This window comes from Rousettus aegyptiacus, unplaced genomic scaffold (assembly GCF_014176215.1).
Source record: "Rousettus aegyptiacus isolate mRouAeg1 unplaced genomic scaffold, mRouAeg1.p scaffold_m13_p_20, whole genome shotgun sequence".
Lineage (NCBI taxonomy): Eukaryota > Metazoa > Chordata > Mammalia > Chiroptera > Pteropodidae > Rousettus > Rousettus aegyptiacus.
Window position 1 is genome coordinate 643,947 of NW_023416296.1, and position 21,935 is coordinate 665,881.

At 68.4% G+C, this 21,935-nt stretch overlaps 1 protein-coding gene across 5 annotated transcripts in view; it reads right to left on the reverse strand.

Moving 5' to 3' along the window:
• Nucleotides 1–21,475, reverse strand: part of COL18A1 (collagen type XVIII alpha 1 chain) — a 36,549-nt gene extending 15,074 nt beyond the window's left edge. For 4 of the 5 annotated variants that reach the window (XM_036238088.1, XM_016143538.2, XM_036238087.1 and 1 more), the window contains exons 1-15: nt 20,817–21,475; nt 14,837–15,381; nt 9,808–9,897; nt 9,081–9,140; nt 7,887–8,016; nt 4,528–4,604; nt 4,111–4,221; nt 3,854–3,880; nt 2,957–3,019; nt 2,764–2,850; nt 2,485–2,538; nt 2,191–2,349; nt 1,488–1,550; nt 879–905; nt 204–335 (exon numbers count right to left, since the gene is read on the reverse strand). In XM_036238088.1, the coding sequence (XP_036093981.1) occupies nt 204–335; nt 879–905; nt 1,488–1,550; nt 2,191–2,349; nt 2,485–2,538; nt 2,764–2,850; nt 2,957–3,019; nt 3,854–3,880; nt 4,111–4,221; nt 4,528–4,604; nt 7,887–8,016; nt 9,081–9,140; nt 9,808–9,897; nt 14,837–15,381; nt 20,817–21,456 (2,265 nt within the window). In that variant the 5' untranslated portion in view covers nt 21,457–21,475. The remainder of the gene's footprint in view (nt 1–203; nt 336–878; nt 906–1,487; nt 1,551–2,190; nt 2,350–2,484; nt 2,539–2,763; nt 2,851–2,956; nt 3,020–3,853; nt 3,881–4,110; nt 4,222–4,527; nt 4,605–7,886; nt 8,017–9,080; nt 9,141–9,807; nt 9,898–14,836; nt 15,382–20,816) is intronic. The other variant, XM_036238089.1, reaches the window with a different exon arrangement.
• Between the last annotated feature and the right edge of the window lie 460 nt (nt 21,476–21,935).

Below are 21,935 nucleotides of genomic sequence, written 5' to 3' on the forward strand. Positions count from 1 at the left end.
TCAGCCCCAGGGCGCGCTGGAGACCAGGCTGCATGTCGGCATCACACGCGGGTGCGGTCTCCGAGGAGGGGCAGTCGCGGCCTGGGCACCCTCCACCGCCCACGGCCCCGCCGCGGGGCAGGAGACGCCCGTCCCTCCGAGCCCACACAGCCCCAGGGTCACAGGCGGGGATCCAGGGCGGGCCAGGGAGCAGCGTCACTCACAAACCCTGCAGCCAGCCCGGGGCCCGGGGGCCCGGGGGGCCCGGGGGGGCCCGGGGGTCCTGCTGGTCCAGGGGCTCCCGTCAGGCCGTTCTCTCCAGGCGCGCCAGCGGGGCCGGGGTCCCCCCTGCTTCCCTGCAGACGGGAGCAGGAACGCCGTCACCCTCAGCCGTCAGGGTGTCAGGCCCTGCGTCCCCAGCGCACCTACGTCTCCTCGCGAAGCTCCTTACAATTCTGCGGAGCCGGCGAGGTAACGTTCCTGCACGCCCATGTGCACGTCTACGCACTCACGTGCCCACCCCGGGCCTCGTCTCGTCCTCCGGGCCCCTCCTGACCTCTAACCCGCTCTGCAACGCCACTGGCACCCCCTCCTCACGCCGGGCAGCTTCCCGGGTGACGCCGCCTCGGACGTGCTCGGCGGTTCCCAGATAGGCCCCCCGGTCCTCCCATGGGGCTGGACCCTCGTGGGGACCTCGGGCCACCCGTGGGGGGGTCATGGACGCAGCAGTGAGGCCCCAGGCAGGGTGGCCTCCCGTGTCCGAGCACTGGGACCTGTCCCGGATCCCACAGGGCCAACGCGACACCCACAGCCAGCGCCTGGGCCACCCGCCCCGCCCGGGGCCCTCGCGGGCTCAGCTCCACCCCGCGGCCCGTCCCAGTCGGGAAGAGCGTCTGTACCTTCAGTCCTGGGGCTCCATCTTTGCCCTGCGGGAAAGAGAGACCGATTACTGTAAAGTCAGGGACGTGCAGCCGGGAGAGGCACACAGCCCAGAACCCATTCGGTCCCACCCACGAGGCCACCGTCCCATGCCTGATGCAAAGGCTTCCGACCGTCCTTTCTCCCGCCCTGCACCACCCCCAGAGGACACGCGGCTGAAGCAAGTGTGTCCCTCTCGGCCCTGGCACAGGGGACCCCAGGAGGAAGGTCCTCCCAGCGCCACGTTGCCGAAAGGGCCGCGCGGGAGTGTCCCCAAGCATCTGTGGTTGGCACGTGCGCCCGGCCAGAGCACTCGCCCACAGCCCCGTGGACACTGCACAGCCGGGAAGCTCCTGCCAGCGACAGCCCCGACACTGGGAAGGAGACCCCGCCATGTCCGCGCCACGGCCCTCGGGAGCTGCCGCACTGCGGCCGCGTGTGGGCGCAAAGCCAGCCACAGCCCCGGCGTCCTGTGGCTTTCCTCATCCGCAGGGTCCCCACACCTCGCCCCACGCATCCGGGCTCGACCACCCTCGGCCACACAGCGTGGCTCGAGGTCACGGGCGCCTGGCCCCCGGGGAGTGACTCACGAGGCTGCCTTTCTGGCCGGCCTCGCCCGGTCGCCCCTCTCTTCCTGGAGAGCCCGGGGGTCCCTGGGGACAGAAAGCAGATGGCATCGGCGCTGGGCGTGGTGGGCAGGCGTCCTGAGGGCGCGGGCCGCGCTGGCCGCTGTGCTCGGGCGCAAACGTTCTCCTTCCTTCTTCCTCTCGAGCGGCCAATCGGGCTGCGGGGCGCGGCGGCCGGCAGACTGGTGCCGGGGGCTGCCTCGCCGCGGTGCTGGGGCGCCCCCCCCCCCGCGAGGGGGCACGAGCGTCAGCAGTGGCTCCACGCCACCGAGCCAAACGCGAGCCGCGCGCGCCTGGTTCCTGCGGCCCTGTCACCATGGTGACAGCCACAGGCCGTGTCCCCGGGGCCAGGGGCCAGGGCCGGCCAGGTTCTGAGGTCCTGCGGACGGCGAGCTGGCCACACGGCCCGTGTTCCTCGGGCAGCGGGGTTCACTCTGACCCCGGGAGACCTGCTCCCGGGGACGGCACGGTGTCACCCAGAGTCACCGCCCAGAACCACCAGGCCCCTCCCCCCACCCTGGGGACGTGGGGAGCAGCAGCAAGGCGTGGGGAGCACGTGGGAGCTGAGGGGCTTGGGCCCGCACAGGAAGAGGCCCCCACCCTGTGTTCACCCCATTCCCGGCCGACCCTGCTGGGACAAGGACAGCTGAGGGGAGGCAGGCCTTACCGGGGGGCCGGGGGGCCCAGGCTGCCCGTCCCGCCCAGGCACGCCGGGCATGCCTGCAGGTCCTGGGGTGGCTGAGCTGTTCGCCCCGAAACGGCCTGGCTGTCCGGGCAGGCCTGGGACGCCGGGGGGCCCGGGGGGGCCGGGGAAGCCTCTGGGGCCCTGGACAGGGAACAGCACAGAACAGCCGAGTGTGCAACAGCGCCGAGGGCGGCCCCGCCCGATCCGGCCCCGCCGCCCACGGGTCCACTGTGCGCCAGACGCGGGGCCGCGGCCACCGGGCCGAGGGACACTCACGCGGAGGCTCTCCAGGTCGCCGCCGAACCCGGACCCCTCCATGTCGATGAAGGTCTGAGGGAAGAGCCAGGCCACGTCGCCCAGGGCCCAGGCGGGCCCCCCGCGGTGCTGCCCCCAGCACCACCCCAGGCCACGCGCCTCCCGCAGGCTCACACCCCCCCCCACCCCCTGGTCCCAGATGTGCGGGGTGAGGCGCTGGAAAGCTCGGCAGGAGACAGAGTGCCCCCTGCAGGACAGGGACCCGACCCCATGGCGGGAGAGGTCGCAGGGTGAACTCACCAGCTTGTCCTGGCTGAAGGGGGGCCCTGGAGGTCCTGGAGGCCCCTGCGGCCCGGGGGGGCCTCGCGGCCCCACCCCAGGATCACCCTGGGGACAGAGGATGCTTGTCACACTAGAAGGCACGGCCCACGATAGGGGGTGGGGGGGGCCCCAGAACACGCTCACCCAAGCCCCAGCCCAGACACACACTCACCTTCTCACCCTTGGGGCCCACGTCTCCTGGGGTTCCCGGGAAGCCCTGCGGGCCAGTGTCACCCTGGAAGACAGAGGCAGGGAGCGAGTCAGGGAGCGAGTCAGGGAGAAGGCACCTCTGTGCCACCACCGGGAGTGGGGCTGGAGGCAGGCGCCAGGGACCTCGGGGCCCCCGAGGCCACGCACGACCCCGTCGCACAGAGAGCGCCTGCGTGGAGCTGACCACGGCGTCCTGGCCACAGAGCCGGTCTCTGCCCGTCGCGTGTGCGTGGGTGCACACGCGGGTGACGGGCCACGCACGCACGCAGCCCGGCTCGGCCACAGCCCCACGCCACCTCAGGCTGCTCACGCCCCTCACACGCCTCATCAGTCACGTCGGAGCTTTGCCGCCAGCTGTGCCGAGCAGATGGAGCCTGGAGCCGATCGAGGGCCATGCGGCTGTCAACGTGGAACGGCCTCTCACTCGGACGCCTTCTAGCGGGCTCTCGTGTCCGGCTGCCGGGGCGCCCCTCCCCCGTGTCCAGCTGCCGGGGCGCCCCCCCCCCCGTGTCCGGCTGCCGGGGCGCCCCCCCCCCATTACTGCACGCCGCTCTGAGAACCGTGTCTCTCCTGCTGGTGGCCACCCCAGCGCCTCGGCACGGACACCCAGCCTGAGGGGTTTCCGTCAGCGGTCAGGCTGTCCTTCCTGTCCTCTATTTTTTTTTTTTTTTTTTTGCATTTTCTCAATAAAAGTTAAGCTGCCTTTTCAAAATGGCTTCATGTTAACATCTCTTCAGTATGTTGAGTGCAAAGTGTCGCTGGCTGTGGGGCCCGCGGGCCCCAGACGCGCATTGTGCCCCGTCCGTCCCTCAGACGGGCCCCGCACGCCCCCTCCGGCCGCAGGCGAGCGCGCACTTACGGGTCTTCCGTCTTTCCCAGGGTCACCCTGCAACGTGTGAGAGGAGCCGTCAGCGACAGTGCCACACACGCTCCTGTCCCCACCGACCTGACCGCGAAATGGGTCCCGGACCGTCTTCCCTCTGCCTCCCGACACCCCAGCTCCCCCACAGGAAAGGACCCACCATCTTGGGGGGCCCGGGGCCCAGCTGCTCGGCCACACCCTCTCCCCGCCTGCCGAGCCCCTGCCCCAGCGGGACCAAGGCGAGATGTACTCACCGGCTCGCCGTCCCTTCCGGGGGCGCCATCCTTCCCTGGCGGGCCTGGGGGTCCCTGCGGCCCAGGGACAAGTCGTGCATCGGGGCCGGGCACCAGCGGGCCTGCGGGGTCCTGGGAGGGGAGGGTGCAGGCTGGGGGCCACACGCACGCCTGTCTGGACGCCCACCATTGTGCCCTCCGGCACCCCGGGCTGGGCTCAGCATCACGCAGGGACGTGCAGGGTGGGCGCACGGCCGGGTCGGCCCGGTCACCCCCGTCCCGGCCCACGTGCTGCTTGTGCTCTGGCCAGAACCCCCCAGGCACGCCCACCTCGTGCTGGGCACGGGGGATGGAGAGGAAGGGCGTGAGGCCAGGTCTGTCAGGCCAGTGCGCGGGCACGAGGCACGGAGCGGCTCTGGGCCGGGGAGGGGGCCTCACCTCTTCCAGGCTGTCCTCAGGGCTGCGAACGTTCCCGTCCCCCGTGGCGGCCGTCTGTGAGCCCGGGAGGGTCTGGGCTGGGTGGGGCAGAGGAGGTCAGACCCCCGGGCAGCAGCCCAGGCTCTCGCTCGCCGCTCTCTCTGCCCCCAGAGCTGCCCGCCGCCCACTCGGTCCTGCCTGAGCCCAGCCGCCCCCGAGCCCGCTCACACTCAGCCCGCTCACGCTCAGCACGCTCACGCTCACGCTCACGCTCAGCACGCTCACGCTCAGCCCGCACACGCGCCCCCCGAGCACACTCACACGCAGCCCGCTCACACTCAGCACGCTCACACTCGGCACGCTCACGCTCGGCACGCTCACGCTCGGCACGCTCACGCTCAGCACGCTCACGCTCAGCACGCTCACTCAGCACGCTCACGCGGCCCCCCGAGCCCGCTCACACTCAGCCCGCTCACACTCAGCACGCACACACGCCCCCCCGAGCACACTCACACTCAGCACGCTCACACTCGGCACGCTCACACTCAGCCCGCTCACACTCAGCACGCTCACGCTCAGCACGCACACACGGCCCCCCCGAGCCCGCTCACACTCAGCACGCTCACACTCAGCACGCTCACACTCAGCACGCACACGCGCCCCCCGAGCCCACTCACACTCAGCACGCTCACGCTCAGCACGCTCACACTCGGCACGCTCACACTCAGCACGCACACGCGCCCCCCCGAGCCCACTCACACTCAGCACGCTCACACTCAGCACGCACACACTCAGCACGCTCACTCAGCACGCTCACGCGGCCCCCCGAGCCCGCTCACACTCAGCCCGCTCACACTCAGCACGCACACGCTCAGCATGCTCACGCGGCCCCCCCGAGCCCGCTCACTCTCAGCACGCTCACACTCAGCACGCTCACACTCAGCACGCTCACGCTCAGCACGCACACGCTCAGCATGCTCACGCGGCCCCCCCGACCACGCTCACACTCAGCACGCTCACACTCTGCACGCGCACGCGGCCCCCCCGAGCCCACTCACACTCAGCATGCTCACACTCAGCACGCTCACACTCTGCACGCTCACACTCAGCACGCACACGCGGCCCCCCCGAGCCCGCTCACACTCAGCACGCTCACACTCAGCACGCTCACACTCAGCACGCACACGCGGCCCCCCCAAGCCCGCTCACACTCAGCACGCTCACACTCAGCACGCTCACACTCAGCATGCACACGCGGCCCCCTCTCGGCTGTGCCACCCCAGAGTCCCCTGCATGTGTCACAACCCTTCCCGCCAAGCACCGCGGGTCCCGCAGGGGTGGCGGTATTTTCTAACACCGACAGTCACACTCGGGAAACTCAGCACTGTCACACACGGCAACCCGACAGCCCGGATACAAGTCCCCTGCTGGCTGCTGCCAGGGGTGTCCTTCGTAGCTTCTGCTGGGGGGAGGGTGATGGCGGGGGAACCAGGACCCCGCTGAGGGGTCCCACCCGTGGGGCAGGACCTGCCCGGGCCGTGCGAAGCCGTGACCGCGCCGCACCCTCCCTCGCCCTGTGCCTTTCCTCCGATTGCCATTTCCTCGCCGGGTGCGGAGCTGGCGCCTTCCCCTCTGAGGAGTAATTCGTGGGGACTTCGAGGCTGTTCCCCGAATCCCTCCACCCGGCGGGTCAGAGCTGCCGCGTCGACAGGAAAACACAGGGCTCAGGCCGCGTTGAAGCGCCAGGCACCCCGGGGCGGGCGGAGGACACCCCGTCTGCCACAGGAAGTCGCGGGGGCGTCCGCCCTGCCCGGGGTCTGCCCGCGCTCTGGGATAGGGCGGCGGCTGCTTGGGGACTGGACAGACGAGCACCGAGGGAGCCCGCACTGTCCAGGGCTGCACCGTGTCACCCAGGGGGGTGGGCCTGGGACACACCGGCTTGGTTTCCAGCAGAACTCGGAGCCACATCCACGTGTGGCCAGTGTGGTCACTCCACAGTGGGGGAGCCGGCCACCCCCAACTGGCACCCTGCCCTTAGCTCAGAGCCCTGCCTCCCACCCCCATCTGGGGCCCCGAGCAGCCCCGAACCCCTATTCCCCGGGACGGCAGCCCAGCCCCATCCCACGGCCAGATTCTAAGTATCAGCGTAATTTAAGGCAAACTTAAAATCCTTTCCTCCACGAACGTTTAAAACTGCGAAGGTGTCGCCAAGAGGGGAGACAGTGGGGACCCAAGTACAAGGTGAGGTGGCTTCTGTTCCAATCTTGAGGTCCTCACCCCTCCCCCAACCCTGGTCTACGGATTCAGCGACGTCCCAGCCAAAACCTGTTTTCATAGAAACTGACAAACTGACTCATTACTTGGTAAGAACCGCAAAGGGCACAGCAAGGCAACTCCGTGAGGGACGCCCACACCTGCCCTCAGGGCCTGGCGCGAGGCTGCGGGAACAAGGCAGCGTGTCCCCTGTCCAGGCAGAGCCGCCGGACGCACAGCCGACTCTCGCCGGAGCGAGGAAGGACAGGCTCCGACCCGGGCAGGGGCGGAAGCCAAGGCGCCGGAGGCCCGGGCACCCACCCCCACCCCGCCTGCCAGGCCCTCGGGAGCCGTGACGAATGCCCCGGGCACCGCGTCCTCCGCCCACGCGGGGGACAGGTGAGCGGCCGGACCCCGGGGCACCCGGGCCGCTCGCCCTCGGTTCTCTGCTCCTGAGCTGGCCGTGCTGAGTGCGGCGCGCGCAGTAACGTAACCAGCCATCCGCGCCCTTCTCCCGGATGAAACGCCGTCTACGGAACTGTCTGCGCCCCGAAGGCACCGCGTGCGCTCCGCAGGTGTCCCTCAGATTCCTGTCCCCCCGTTACTCGGCCAGACGCTCAGCCGGGCACCGCCGCGAGGGGCCTTTGCAGATGTCATCGGCAGCTTACAAACCCGCTGACCCTGAGACAGGGAGCGCCTCCTGGGCTCTCGGGGTACAACCACAGCTGCACAAGGCCCCACAACGGGAGGCGGGGCGGGAGGCCCGCGTCACCGAGGTCCTGCACACAGCCTCCTTTGCTCCAAGGCCGCCTCTGCCCTCACAGCCCACTCTCGCGTCCTCTGGGGACCCGCTGGCCCCCAGGCTGGGAAGTGGCGTGCCACTCAGTCCCACGAGTCCCCCAGAAGCAAGAAAACAGGAAGGAGGCGAGCGCGGAGGAGCAGCCGCTCTGCCCGGACTCCTCCCGGGGGCGGCCTGGGTGGCGAGGAAGCCGGACCGGCGCCGGCCACTGCCCGGCCTGGCACGTGTGCTATGGCAGACGCGAGTCCCTCACCGGGCGGCCGCACGCACAACGCGCATGCACACGCACGCACGCACACACACACGCACGCACACGAAAGAGCTTCACCTCCTAACGAGGATGCTGTGGTTTCTTCTTCAATTTCTTCAGTTCTGGAATCTTCTGAGTTGCTGCCTCCAGCCAAGGGTGGAGAAGTGACGGGCGGAGCCTCAGGGAGGCCGGGCTGTAAGGACATGCCCTGGAGAGGCGAGCGGGGAAAATGGCTCCCAACAGCCCAGGCGGGCACCCTGAGACCCGTGACCTGCGCCCTGCGACCCGCGACCTGTGTGCCCGCAAACCTCAGCCAAGGTCGAGCTGGCTTGTAAAAAAGGATCTTTCTAGACTTTAAGGAGGACCAGAAGAAGCCACCAGGGAGCCACCAGGACTTCCCCTCAGGCAGGAAGCTCGGGGCCCTCGGGCTCTTTCCCTCCTGCAGGTGAGTCCCCTGGACTGGGGCTCCACCCTGGGAGCCCAGCGAGCCCCCACCTCCGCTGCCCGAGGTCTCTCCGCATGTGAGGGATGGACCGGCACCCCGTCCCCTGGCTCGGGGCCCATTACGGCCCCTTGGGGACCCTCCAGCACCCAGCTCCTTCCCGTGGTCAACATGGTCACAACCGCCCATGCGGGGGGGGGGGGGGGGTCCACGTTTCACCATGCGCGGTGGGTGTGGCTGCGACGTGTCCCCAGCGAGGGTCATCACCAGGCACTCCTTGGCCCGGAGACCACCCCACGCCCAGCGGGGCCGAGGCCGCTCTGCCCTGAAAACCCGCCTCCCTGATTCTAACACGCGGTCGGGACGCTCTGCAGCCAGGAGCCCCACAGCGGTCATGTTTCCCTGGGGACGCTGTGGGGTGAGTGACGGTCACCCGTGGAGTCTCGTCTGAGGGCTCCGCCCAGGGCCTGGTGGGAGAGCCAGCCGGACCGGACACCAGCTGGACTAGGCCGCCGGGCAGCTCAGCACCCCACAAGCATGGCATGCCCCGGCGAGCGGACGGCGGGGGCCGAGGCCGGCGGCGCTCACCCCCGAGGGCACCTCTCCTGCCTGCCGTTTCGGGCCTGTGAGCTGGGGCGCTCCCCGCAGGCCTCCCCGACTACAGATCCCATCTGTCAGGGCTGACCGGAGGGACAGTCTGCTGCCCAGGTGACCTCTGAGTCCAAGGGACACGTGGAAGCAGAACCGACTTTCAAGGGCATTCCGGCGGCGGGACACCAGGAAGGGAGGGGGGCCCCCCGACGCCCGCCACGGCCAAGGCCCGCACTCACCGCCTCCTCCCCAGCAAGCTCCGGACTCGCCTGCAGTCCGCTGCCGAAGTCTCCCGAGGCCTGTGGGGGGACAGAATCGTGGGGAGCAGTGACGGGGAGCATGCCCGGCAGGCGGGGGGGACGCCCCTCCTGCGGGGTCGCGCAGGGTCGCACTGGGTCAGCGAGGGCCTGGTCAGAGAACCACCCTTCGGCCAGACGCACGTCCCCCCCTTTCCACGCGGCACCCCGGTCCCGGGACGCCGGCGCAGGCGGCCGGGGGGCAGGAAAGCAGGCGGCCGGGGGCCGTGGCGCGCCCCTTGTCCTTCGCACGGCTGTGTCTGCTGGGGCGCCCTCTGACCTGAGGCTCCCTGGGGACACCGCTCTCTGCTCCTGTCCTGCTCGGGTCCCGCGTGATGCGTGCACGCACGCTCACACGCACTCACACCCCTCACGTTCACACCCAGCCTGACACTCACTCTCACGCACACGCTTTGCAGTGGTGACTGCTTTGGACCCTGTCACCACTGGCGACTGGGGACAGTTCCCGGCACCGACTTCACACTCCGTGGTTCTCAGGGGACACTTGGGGGAGGGGAGGCTGCCGGGTTTCTGGTTCGTGAACCGGCACCTTCATTAGAGACTGCTGGGTCCCGCCACTTCGGGGTCCCAGGGGAGACCAGCCCCATGGCTCCGGCCTCCATTCACGCGGTGGGGATGCGGGTGGGGTGTGGGCTGGGAGGGGACTCACCCTGTCACGGTCATCGTCGGCGTCATCCTCCAGGCAGTGCAGGGGGCTCACCTGGGGGTCCCCACGCACCCTCAGCTCTGCAATCGCACCCTAAACACAGAAGGGCAGCGAGGTCACCGGCGGTCCCAGCGCGGGTGGCAAGGGCACAGAGCACCCGACTCACGCCGGCGTCCGGCCCAGGGCCTGGCACCGTCTGCACTGCCGATCCCAGCAGGGGACACAGACCAGAGCAGGAGGGGCCCCGCCCCGGTCAGCGCCGGGCGCAGGACACAGCCAGCAGGTTTAGTAGGCGGGACCCCAACGCCACCTCCTCACGAGACAGGAGTCAGGGGCCGGGGCAAAACGGAGCCCACAGCGCCTGGGTCTCCACACGCACACGCGCCACTCGCCAGAGGCCCGGCCACTGCTCCATCGGACGCCTTGCTCACTCACACCCGCTCACACGCCCGCTCGCTCAAACACACACACTGATGCACACACACGCCCGCTCGCTCACTCACACTCACACGCATACATACTTGCTCACTAACGCACTCGCTCACACACACGCACATACACACTCGCTCACTCACGCACATACACGCCCGCTCACACACACACTGATGCACACACGCCCGCTCGCTCACTCACACTCACACGCATACACACTCACTCACTAACGCACTCGCTCACACACACGCACATACACACTCGCTCACAGTCCACTGATGCACACACGCCCGCTCGCTCACTCACACTCACACGCATACACACTCACTCACTAACGCACTCGCTCACACACACGCACATACACACTCGCTCACACAGTCATGCACACACACACCCGCTCACTCACACTCGCTCACACTCATATTTGCTCACACACTCGCTCACCCTCTCCACCCCTCCGCACACGCTCCCTCCGGTGCCCCCCGCCGGGAGGCGCCAGGCAGGCAGCACCGGGCCATGCACACGAGCGAGCCCTCCATCCCGTGGGCTGTTCGGCCCAGGCAGCAGGCCGATGTGTCCTTGGCCTGCACTGACCCCGCCTCGGTCATTCCTCGGTCATTCCTCGGTCATTCCATTTACTCCTCCAAAAGCCCTTTGGACTCACTTTATCAGCTGACCCTTGACCCCACAAGCTTCCTGCTCATACCAAAAAGGAGCATGTGACCACCAACCAAGAAACAGCCCAGCGTGTCCCCAGCTGAGCCCTTGCCTGAGGACTCCACTGGTCTCTGGAGGCTCAGCTCAGGCCACCTCCTCCAGGAAGCACTCCTGGACTCCCTCCTCCAGGAAGGTGATGGGCTCTGGAGCCAGACCTGCCTGACCCCATTGCCCCCTCCACCCCCATGGCTGACGGTGAGGCCTGTGGGGAGGCGCCCCATCTCCCCGCGTGTGTGCACGTGTGTGTTGTGTAGGCATGTGCATGACTGTGCGTGCACGTGTGTGTATCTGTGCTGTGGGCACCGTGTGGACGTGGGTGTGGGGGGTGCAGACCAAGGATCGCGCCCCGCCCCAGCCCTCCACGTGACACACAGGCTCCACTGTCCAGGCTCCTGGGGAGCCAGCACCCAGGGGAGGCATAGGCCCTTCTGGACTCCAAACTGCAGGGGTTGGCCTCGGGGGTCAGGGCAGGGGTCGGCTTCCGGGGTCAGGGCAGGGGTCAGCAGCAGTATCAAGTTCAAGATGCAAATTCTTGGCCCACCATCCCTGCTAGGAGGGGGACAGGGTGGTCCCCAGGCGACAATGAGTCACCAAGGTAGAGAACTCCCAGGGATGGCAGGAAGGGCCGGATGTTGCAAATTCTAGAAAAGCGCACTCCTGACCGCTCCTCGGGGCACTCTGTGTGGGGGTCAGGGCCCTGGATGTCATGGCCTGTCCCCACGCCGACACCGTTACGAGGCTCTGAACCTTGGACAGACTGGGCCACCGCGGCCGGTCTCAGAGGAGTGCGGCCCAGGCCACCTGCCCGGGGGTGGTGCTCTCCCAAGGACACGGCCAGCTGGAGAAGACGTCACCAGTGTCACTAGCGCAAGGGCCACAAGACCCACTGCAAATACCGAGTGGACTTAGGAAGCAAACATTACGAAATCCGGAGGTTTCGTCGATAAAGACTGCTTACAACATGCCCTGCCGCTGCCACGTCGCGGGCCACACGTCCCAAAGTCCTGTGTGGACGTGAGGACCTCACCTTGTGGAAGCGAGTCCCTGAGGTTGCTGGTGTTGGGGCTGCCCCCCCCGAAACCACAACTCCCAGGGCCCCCAGGGCTCTAGGGGTGGCTTCTGACCCACCATTTCTGCCCTGCATGGAAAGGTGTGTCCTGCCCGGGGCAGTGGAGGGGCAAGAGCCTTTGGGGGGCCCACGGCACTCCCAGGCCTGCGTCACCCCCACCCCGGGACCCCTCTTGCGCCGGCTGATCCCTCAGGTCAGTCTGTTCCCTCGTTACCCACCTACCTCAGCAGTCTCTGTGACAGCCACGCTCCCCTCATCCCACTGCCTGGCCCCCGGGGCCGGTTGCCTGGTGTGCGGCCCACGCCTCCTCGACTGAGTGCGTGAGCGCACCAGGCAGCCTCGCGGCCCCCGGGCTCGCGCCTGCACGCCAGGCGCCCCCCACGCTCCGTCCAGGGCACCGCACGGCGGCCGCGGCTCCGTGGCTAGGCCATGCCGGCTCACGTGGCTTCCAACGAGCGGCGGAGCTCCTAGCACTTGTCGCGAGCAGGGCCTCGGCCAGGAGTGGGGGTCTGCTGCGGCTGGGCCTGGGGCTGCCAGGGGAGGAGGCCCACGCGGCCCGGGGGCCCATACGTTCCCTGCCTGCTCCACGCCACCCTCGGCACCAAGCCCGGTGGCCCGCGCCTAGGTGACCGGGGGGCCGAGTGCTTCCTTCTGTGTGGTGCGGCCAGCACAGCTCCACGCTCCTCACCGAGCACACGGAGAGCGCACGGGAGGGGCCGGCGGCAGGCCCGGCCCGGGGCCGCGGGCCGGGCCCGAGCGCACGCGTGGGCAGTCCGCCTGACACTCAGACGGCTGAGGCCCAGAGCCACAGAGACACCCCGGGCGAGGGGGTCTGGCTCCCAGAAAGGCACTAACGGGCAGCGGCGCGTGGGACGAGCCGTCTCCCAGGACATCGACCACCAAACCCGCCGCGTAAGGTGACAGAACGTCGCGACGGGAGGGACCCACGCGGGCACTAGCACCGGGCACAGCTCACCGACACCACCCAGCCCCCGCCCGGCACCCCAAGCTTCCGCTCCTGCTACGTCTTAGAAATCATGTGACCTGAGTGACTCTTCCCCAAGAATCTCCGTTTTGTACAAGGCCGACCGCCATCTGCACCACCGGACAAGCGCCCCTTCTCACCGGAATCTGACCAGACACCACTCAGAAAATTCTGGACACTTCCCATCTGCGGGGACACTGGACCCAGACTGGGCCTGACTTGTCTGGATGTGACACAGTGAAACCCACAGGCTGCCTGGGGGAAGCAGGACCACAGCCCGGAGCCGGGCAAAGGAGCCTCACGCTGGCCCCCACCGGCTGCCTCTCCAACCGCAGACTCGCTGGGAGGGTCAGCACTGGGGGCGTCTTCTCCAGGCAGGACCGAGCCACATAAACACTTTAAATAGCCCAATGGTTTTTTTAAAAAATAACAAGGTTAACAAGAAAATGGCAAACGGGAAAACAAAATGTGTGGTGTACAAAACAAAAGATCAGTTTCTTGCATATGTAAAGAGTTTGTATGAATCAATAAGAAAAGGCTGAACTCCCCAAAACAAGAAACACAAAGAAGGTAGACAGATCGGTCACAAAAGAGGAGACAACTACCCGATAAACACCTGGGAAAGTTAAAGTCTGTCTTCACCAACAACCGAGAAATGCACAGCAGCGCGCTGGGCACCGCTGTGTTCTGCTCAGCGGGTGTAGCCCGGGCGAGGCCTGGGGAGAGGCAGGCCGCGAGTCCTGGCTGCACAGCGGTGGGTGGTGACCACCTCGCTCCTGCGGTGCCACCCGAGCCCTCGGCGGGGCCTGCCCCCACCAGCACAGGGCAGCTGCTCTGTTAGAGCGTCACAGACATGGGGGACCACGTGTCCTGCCCCATCTAGAAATGCCAGGAAATCGCTCGACAAACTGCCAGGACACACGCCCCGTCCCTGGGTGGGACGACTCTCCGAGCCCTTTCGGTTAATCATGTTTGAGGATCAAAATGACAACACAAGGGGGCCCAGTGTGGTGCCGAAGTCCAGCTGGCTCCCAGACCCCAGGGGTGAGAGTTCCCGCCAGAGGCGAAAGGTCAGCGCTCAGAACCGGAGTCACCCGGGCTTAGAATAACTTTCAGTCAAGCAGCTTTTGTCTGGGCAATAATCAGCTCTCTGTCTGCTGGGGGCACGTCCCCCAGCAGCACACACAGGGACCCCTGTCTGGCGCGGGCAGCTGGGCTGCCCCTTAGCGCTGACTCAGCGCCCGCTCAGGGCGCCCCCACTCAGGGTGCCCACGCGGTGCTGTGGGAGGCGGGTTCCCGCTCACGGTTCCAAGGTTCCAAGCTGCAGAGCGGCTGGGGGCCGGGTGGGAGACCCCGTCCCAGCACTGGGACCCTGCGGAGACAGCGCCGCTGGGGGCCACGCCCACACTGCTGCCCCGAGCGCAGGCGCTGAGCAGTTCCGTGAAAAAAGTAAGAAAAAAATAAGAACCGGCCGGTGCTGGCGCTGGGTGCGAACCCCTGGCCCCGCCCAGCGCGTGTGCAGACTCCACTGGGTGCTGCTCACCCCAGGGTGGCCCACACCCACTCCTACCCTCCAATGTTGTCACCCTGAAATTAATTTTGGAACAAGGGGCCACTTGCGCGCACTGCGCACAGATGGTGGAGGGCCAGCACCCGGTTAGGGTGGTGGTCCCAAGGGGGCCTCAGAGAAGCCAGGGCAGCTCAGGGAGACCCTTGTTGGGGTGTCCGAGAAGCCACGCTGTGGAGCCAGGCAGACCAAGGACCCAGGGGCAGCCAGGCTGGCCCCACCCCAGGCCTGGCCCCGCCCCCGCGCAGGGCCTTCGCGGTACCTGGAATCTGTCCGGATCCGCTGCTCCGGCCTGAGCCACGAAGAGCCCGGCGCCGGGCTCCAGCTGCAGGCGCTGCGGGGACCGCGCCAGGGGCACCCGCTGCAGCTCCTCGCAGTCCACGAAGAGCGCGGCGCTGTCGCCGCCCACGCTGAGCGCCAGGCGCGTCCACTGGCCGGCGAAGGCGGGCAGGCGGAAGCTGGCGGCCACGCGCGTCCGCGCCGCGCCGGGCTCCGTGTACAGCAGCTGCACGTCCTGGTGGCCGTCGCGCACGCCTGACAGCTTCACGCCCACCGAGACCACCGCCTGCGCCGCGTCCGTGACGGCGAGCAGCACGCCCGGGCCCTCGGCGGCCGGCCGCACGTGGAAGAGCAGCGCGAAGTCGCGGAAGAAGGGGCTGGGGAGGTGGGCGCGCGCCGCCTGGCCGCCGCTGGAGTCTGCGCCGAACACGAAGGCGGGCCCCACGTCGGGGTCGTCGACCTGGGCGACGTGCTGGGGCAGGGGCTCCCCGAGCAGCTGCAGGAGCCCCACTTCTGTGCCCGCGCTCTCTGCGAAGGGGAGAAAGACACCCGTGAGGCTGCGTGCAGGCCTGAAGGGGAAACCGGGTCGCACGCCGGGCGCCCGCCCCGCGCCCCTGGGCTCTGCCGTCGGGGTTGGGGATAGCCACCCCGCGTCATCCGGGCACCTTGCGGGGCAGGACACAGTAGCCAAAAGCCACGCACCCTCCTGTCACCCAGCCTGCAGGCCCACAGTGGGCGCAGCGGGGTCATCCACACAGGTCAGCAAGGGCACGGTGGGGCTCCGCCTCCCCATCAGGGCGAGGGGCTCTGTGCCCACCCGTAGGCCACCTCGCAGCGCCCTCACCCCACCCCACACTCAGAGCCCGTCCCCGCCCCCCTCCCACCCGGCCCGTCCGCACACTGGGGACCCGCGGGAGCAGCACAGCGCGTGGCGGGGCGCGGACCGCAGCCAGCGGCGGACTGGCTGCCCCGCCTCCCAGACGGGGAAATGGAAGCGGCAGGCGGGGAGCTCGCGGCAGGGCGCCTGCGTCGGGCGCCGGGCTGGGCACGAGCCAAACTCCGAGGAAGCCAGAGCACGAGGGGCTGGGTCTCCTGGAGCAGCGGTCCCCCGGCCACAAGGTCCCCCGCCCTTGTGCCCTCATGACCTGAGGCGGAGCTGAGGCGGTGATGCCTGCGCTGGGGGGCGGCTGCAGACACAGACGAGCTCGCCCGGCCGCCCGCCGCTCACCATCCGCCACTCACCACTCACCGCCCACCGCCCGCCGCCGCCGCCCGCTGCCCTCCCTGCAGAGCCCGGAGGCGCGACCCCACCAGGGCCGCGGCCACTGTGCCGGCTTCTCCCCATCTCCTCTGCTCCCAGGGGGCCGGGGCCCTGCGGCAGTGGTGCCAGCCGTGCGCCTGGCCGGGGCCCTCGGACACGGCACTGGGGCGACTGCTTCCTGGGTGTGGCGCCACTGGCAGCCTGGGCCAGAGCCCGGGGGCCAGCAGTGCAGGCCAAGCGTGGTCACTGCCGGACACAGGAGACGGCAGACAGCAACTCACCGCGATGTCCCCAGCTGCCCACGCTGCCGGGCAGACCCTGTGCTTCAGGGGGCCGTGGTCTGGCCATGAGCCCTGGCCCATGGCCTTTCTTCTCTAGAGGCCCCCAACATTCTAGGGGGTCTGCCCCCAAAGTGTGAGCTGCATGCAGGGGGACGTTCCTCTGAGAGGGGCTGTGACACATGGGTGCCCTGAGGGAGGATGTGGTGTGTGTGGGTGTCATGGGCACCGGGGGTCCGGCCCCCGAGCAGGGCCAGGCCGACCTGGGACTTCCGGGGGACAGACAGAAGAAATGCCCCACCCCGACTTTCTGAGACAAGTCATGTGTTTCGAGAGCTCCCTGAGAAAAAGTGGAAACAAAGGAGACAACAGCCCTGTGGGGGACGTCGTGGGAGCCCGGGCCCCCGCTCCCTGCCTGCCCCCCCGCTCCCCGCCTGTCCCCCGCCTCAGCCCGCCCCTTGCGCACCGGGAAACGGGGAACTGCTGGGTGCAGCACAGACGGCAGCCACAGTGGGACAATGGCCCAGGGGCCCCTCACGGCAGCAGAGGGACCTTACAGGAAGACCCGGGGCTCTGGAGGCCAGTGGTCACTTCCTACTCAAAGACAGCCTGTCTGTCCACTGGGACAGGACCGCTATGCCGGTCCCTTGTAGCAGAAGTACCCGCGGGCCGCGTGTCCACTCAGGGAGATGTTCTAAGACTGAGAAACAGGACTCTCGCCAGCTCAGGGGCCAGGAGCCCTGGCGACCCCGCCCCAGCTGTCACCAAAGCTGAACCGGGCAGCCAGAACTTTTCCAAATTAATTATGAACGCAAAACGCAGCAGCTGTCGGCCTCTCGGGCAGGAGGACAGCAGCGTGCTCCGCGGGCAGCCCCGAGGACCCCGGACATGCATGAGCGGCCCCACCCGAAGCTCTCCACTCCCCCTCCATGAAATTCCTCGGCCCCGTTGGGAGCGAGCCTCCGAATGCCGCAGCCCTAAGATCACTGCCATCTTCATGCACGGGCGCCCTGTGCACAGAGCATGGCCGCCTCCCTGCAGAGGCGAGGCCCAGGCAGTCCCACTAACAGGGCGGGAAACCAGCATCTCCTCAAAAGCCAAGGCCGGTCATCCCGAGAGCTGGATGGAGCCCTCCCCGGGAACACAGTGGGTGATGCCTCCGGCAGGCTGGGTGACACCTTCTCCCCTCAGACTGAGGACCTGGGGACCTGCCTGGTTGAAGGCAGCCTCCCTTTCAGCGAACAGGCCAGCCACAACCGAGCAGGATTTATCCTAGGGGTCTGCAAGGCTGGGTTCAGCATTCAAAAGCCAATTACCATAACCCACCAGTCAACAGGCTAAGAAAGCGCACGTCAACAGATGGAGAAAAAGCGCCCGACAAAGTCCCTCGCCCACTCGTGAAGAAGAATCCCAGCGGAGCAGGAACGGAACGGAGCGGAATTTCCTCCAGGTGATAAAGAGTCTCTATAGCTGACGTCACGCCTAATGGTGAGAAGCCTGAAACTGTCCCACTGATGTCAGGCACAAGGCAAGGACCCCCTCCCCCTAGTACCAGCTCACGCGAGGAGACAAGGAAGGGAAGAAACGAACTGTCGGCAGAACTGACCCAAAACCACCCCCCACCACCAAGAATCCACCTCCTGGAGCTAACGAGCCACTGCAGCAAGGTCGCAGGATACCAGGTGAAGACGCAAAACTCAGCCGCCTTCCTAAAGACCGGTGACGGAAAGACAGAATTAGACACAGAAAACACGACACCATTTACGTTAGCATCCCCAAAATTAAAGGCTTAGGTGTAAAACAAACAAAATACGTAGGAGACCTACGTGAGGAAAACTACGGAGCTCGGACGGAAGAAATCAACCGAATTAACGCAGAGCTAATCCCTGTTCATGGACAGGAAGCTCAATATCGTCGAGATGTCAGCGCTGCCCAAATCGATCGACAGATTTAATGCGATCCTGGTCAAAATTCCAGCTACTTATTTAGTGGAAATCGACGAGCTGACACAAAAATTTACAGGGTGCGACACGCTGGATCGGGATCGGGAATGGTGGGGGCTCCGCTGAGCCCCCAGGGGCAGCCCTGGCGCGTCCTGGGGAGGAAGCAGCACCCAGGCTGGGACATCCCCTCCACCAGAGACCCCCCCCACAGCCCAAGGGCCTCACGCAGCCGGCGTCGGTTGGTTCTCGGCCCCCCCCCAACTCAGCAGAACCTGCACACTCGTCGCTGGTGTCACAGCCACCCATGCGGGAGAGGGAGCGCCTCGCCCCCCTCCTCCAGCCTGAGCAGGGTGCGAGGCCGCGGTGGGCGGGCCCCATGATGAGGCTGGGGGAGGGGATGTGCTCCCAGCCCCGCTCCCCATGGGACTGTCCCTGGCCAGGCCACACAAGGGGCCTTGGTGAGATGAGCATCTGCAGCCCCCACCAACGAGCAAAGGGCCAACAGACACGTCCCCCGGGGCCCTGCGGGGAACATGGCCTCCGGCACAGGCCGGGGGCCCTGCCAACGCTGCAGATGTCCGGCGAGAATCCCCTTCGGGCCGACTGGCTAACCAGGCCAGCTGCGGTTAGAGATCTCACACCCCACACCCCATGTGGCTGGCCCCCCCAAAGGAGAGCTGGGGCCCTCTCTGCAGCCTAGCGCAGCCCCGTGGAGGATGGGGGGGGCTGTGAGAGCGGCCGGGCTCCTCAGCACAGGGGCCTCCTGGCAGGACACAGCCACGGGACAGGGCAAGGGCCCCACTGGCCCGACACACAGGTGTCTGGGCACCGGGCGTGTGGGGGACGTGGGAACACACAGCTCGCTGTGTCCCCGAACCAAAGCCCACGGAGCCCCCAGTGTGGACACGGCCTGTGCCCCAGGCCCCAGCTCACACAGCAGCCCCAGGGCCCCTCCTCCGCACACACGGGCCTCCCCGCGTGGCCGTCCCTCTGCGGGACCCCCTCCTGGCCACTCCCGCTCGTGAGCAGGGCCCGCCTCCCCGTCCTCTGCCCACAGGGCCGGTCATCCTCCCTCCGGCCCCTGGCGTGCCCCTCCCGGGGTCAGACACTGCGCGACATCCACTCCCGCCTGCCCTGGCCAGGACCTGGGCGCTGGCGGCCCCCTCCCGCCGCCCAGGCCTGGCACACACCGGGTCACCCCACACATCCCTCAGCCTGACCTGGACGGGCCGGGCTGTAAGGGGCACCAGGGGACCGGGGAGCAGGCCCCAGGTGGACGCGGAGGGCGCTGGCAGGGCTGGAAGGCTGCGGCTGCCCTCCCCTCCCCCTCCACGGGTGGCAGAGTGGGGAGGCCGTGCTCTGGTGCTCACTGACCACTGCCCGCGGCGGCGACCTCTGGACCTTCAGAGCAGCAAGTCCGCCCGGCCCGTGGCATCCACCCCTGCAGCCCCCTCCGCCCGAGCAGGCTGCAGCCACAGAGGGGGCGTCGGACCCTGCAGGGCAGTGGCCAGGGCTGGGTGGGACCCCCCTCCCCAGGGATGCCACAGTGCCACGGGCCTGTCTCCTCCGTGACTGGGGTGCAGCGGGCCATCTCGGGGCGTGGGGAGGGTGACGTGAACAGCACACAGAGCCCAGGGTCAGCGCAGCCCTGCAGGCCTCAGGCTCCCCTCTGCCTCCCGAGGGCGACGGGGACCGGGCCGTAAGGATCTGGCGGGGGGCAGCCAGGCTCCCGGCAGCCCTGGCGGCGAGGCGGGCTGGCGTTACCTGTGGCTGGCCCAATGAACACGCAGCGCCCATCCTCCTGAGCCGGGAGCGAGGCGCAGGGCACCGGCAGCCCGCGCCCGTCCAGGTGGCTCCAGCAAGCGTCCTGCACGGCCTCGCAGAACTGCCGGCAGGGGGGCGGGGCGGGCGGGGGCCCCGGGCCGCGGTGGGGGGCCAGCAGCAGGCAGAGGAACCAGGCGAGGAAGCGGTGGCAGGGCGTCCCGAGGAGGCGTCCCCAGGCCCCCGAGGCCGCCAGCACCTCCTCCGCGCTCGCGTGGTGCGGGGGGCCAGGCAGCCAGGCGCGGCCGGTGCCCAGACGGCTGCAGACCCGCAGGGCGGGGAGCAGGGGCCGGCGGCCAGGCCGCCCGCAGGCGGAGGGCGCCTCGGCCCAGAGCAGCACCGAGCTGTTAGCAAGACCAGGACCGGCCCCACGGGGACCCCACGCACCCCCGGCCCCCGTTAAAGCTGAGCGTGAGAGTCGAGACGGCTTGGCAGTGGTGCTGCAGCGGAGAGCCCAGGGGGCAGCGTGCACGCCCAGGGGACCCGCCACCAGGCGAAGCAGACGTGGGGCGAGCCTCAGGGTGCCGGGGTGCTGGTGCTGCTGGCGAGGACGGGCTGCCGCGGGCGAGGGTCCTTTGCCATCCCGATCCTGGGGCCGCCCTGGGGACTGCCGGCTCCCCCAGGGAGGGGCCCCCTTCAGCAGGGAGGAGACGGCGCTACCTGGGGCTGTCGGGGAGACTAGGGGCTCCCCTAGCAGTGCCCGGGGCCTGCCCGAGGTGGGAGGCAGCTGGGTGGGCCCAGGCCGGGTCCCCGTCCCAGTCCACTGAGTGTCCGGAGGGCTTGGGGCCCCACTGCTCAGCCAGAAAGGGGTCCCGCTGTCCAGGGAGGCGCTGGACGGCCCGGGGACTGTGCGGAGGGGTTCTGTGGGGGTCACCAGGGCTGGCGTCTCGGCCGAGCTGTTGTTCTCGGTGGCGGCGCTATTGCCCCACAGCTGGAGGAAGCTCTGGATGCCCGAGGCCAGATTCAGGATCTTGGCCACAATACCCGCAACATTCTCTTCCGTCCTGTCCGGGCTCGCGGTGACGGCACGAGGGGCAGCCGGGGCCTCACCCTGGCCAACCTCCAGCCTCCCCCGGGGCAGCTCAGAGCTGGCCGGGACCGTCCACTGCCCAGCGGGGCCGGCCTGAGGAGCTGCCGCTGTCGTGTGCTCTGTGGCCGGCACAGGTAGGCCGGCTGTGGGGTCAGCAGCCCCAGCGTTCGACCACAACCAGCTTATCAGATCCGCGTGGGCGGCCGCGAGCCCGCAGGTCAGCAGGAGCAACAGCCACAGGCTGCATCGGCCGCTGAGCTCCGGAGCCATCAGGGCTGTGTGTGGCCGGCGGAGGGGCAGGCCAGAGGCTAGAGCCCCTGGGGAGGGGCCAGGCCAGCCCCGCCCCCCGCCCACACTGCAGCCCGCTCGCTAGCTCCCTCCTGTTTGGAAGCCGCTCCTCCTTCCCCTTTCTCACTCTTGCAGAAGACACAAATCGCTAATCACAGTGATGGGCGACCCCAGGATGTCCCACACCTCCTCAGAGCAGCGACTCCCGAGGCCAAGGGGCCAAGGGGCCCTGGAAGCACCTCGCTCGGTGGGTTCCCAGCTTCCAGGCCGTGAGCTGGAGGCAGACTCTGCACTGCTCCCTGTGCTCTGTGGGCCTGGGGGCTCGGGCCAGCTCCCCAGCCCAGGGCCCCGCTCCAGGGGAAGGTGCCTGGCACGGCTCCCTGGGGCGTCCGCCTGGGCAGGGCTGGGAACCCCGGGACCTCGAGACAGCAGCCCCCAGCCCTGCCTGCCCAGCGGCCCCT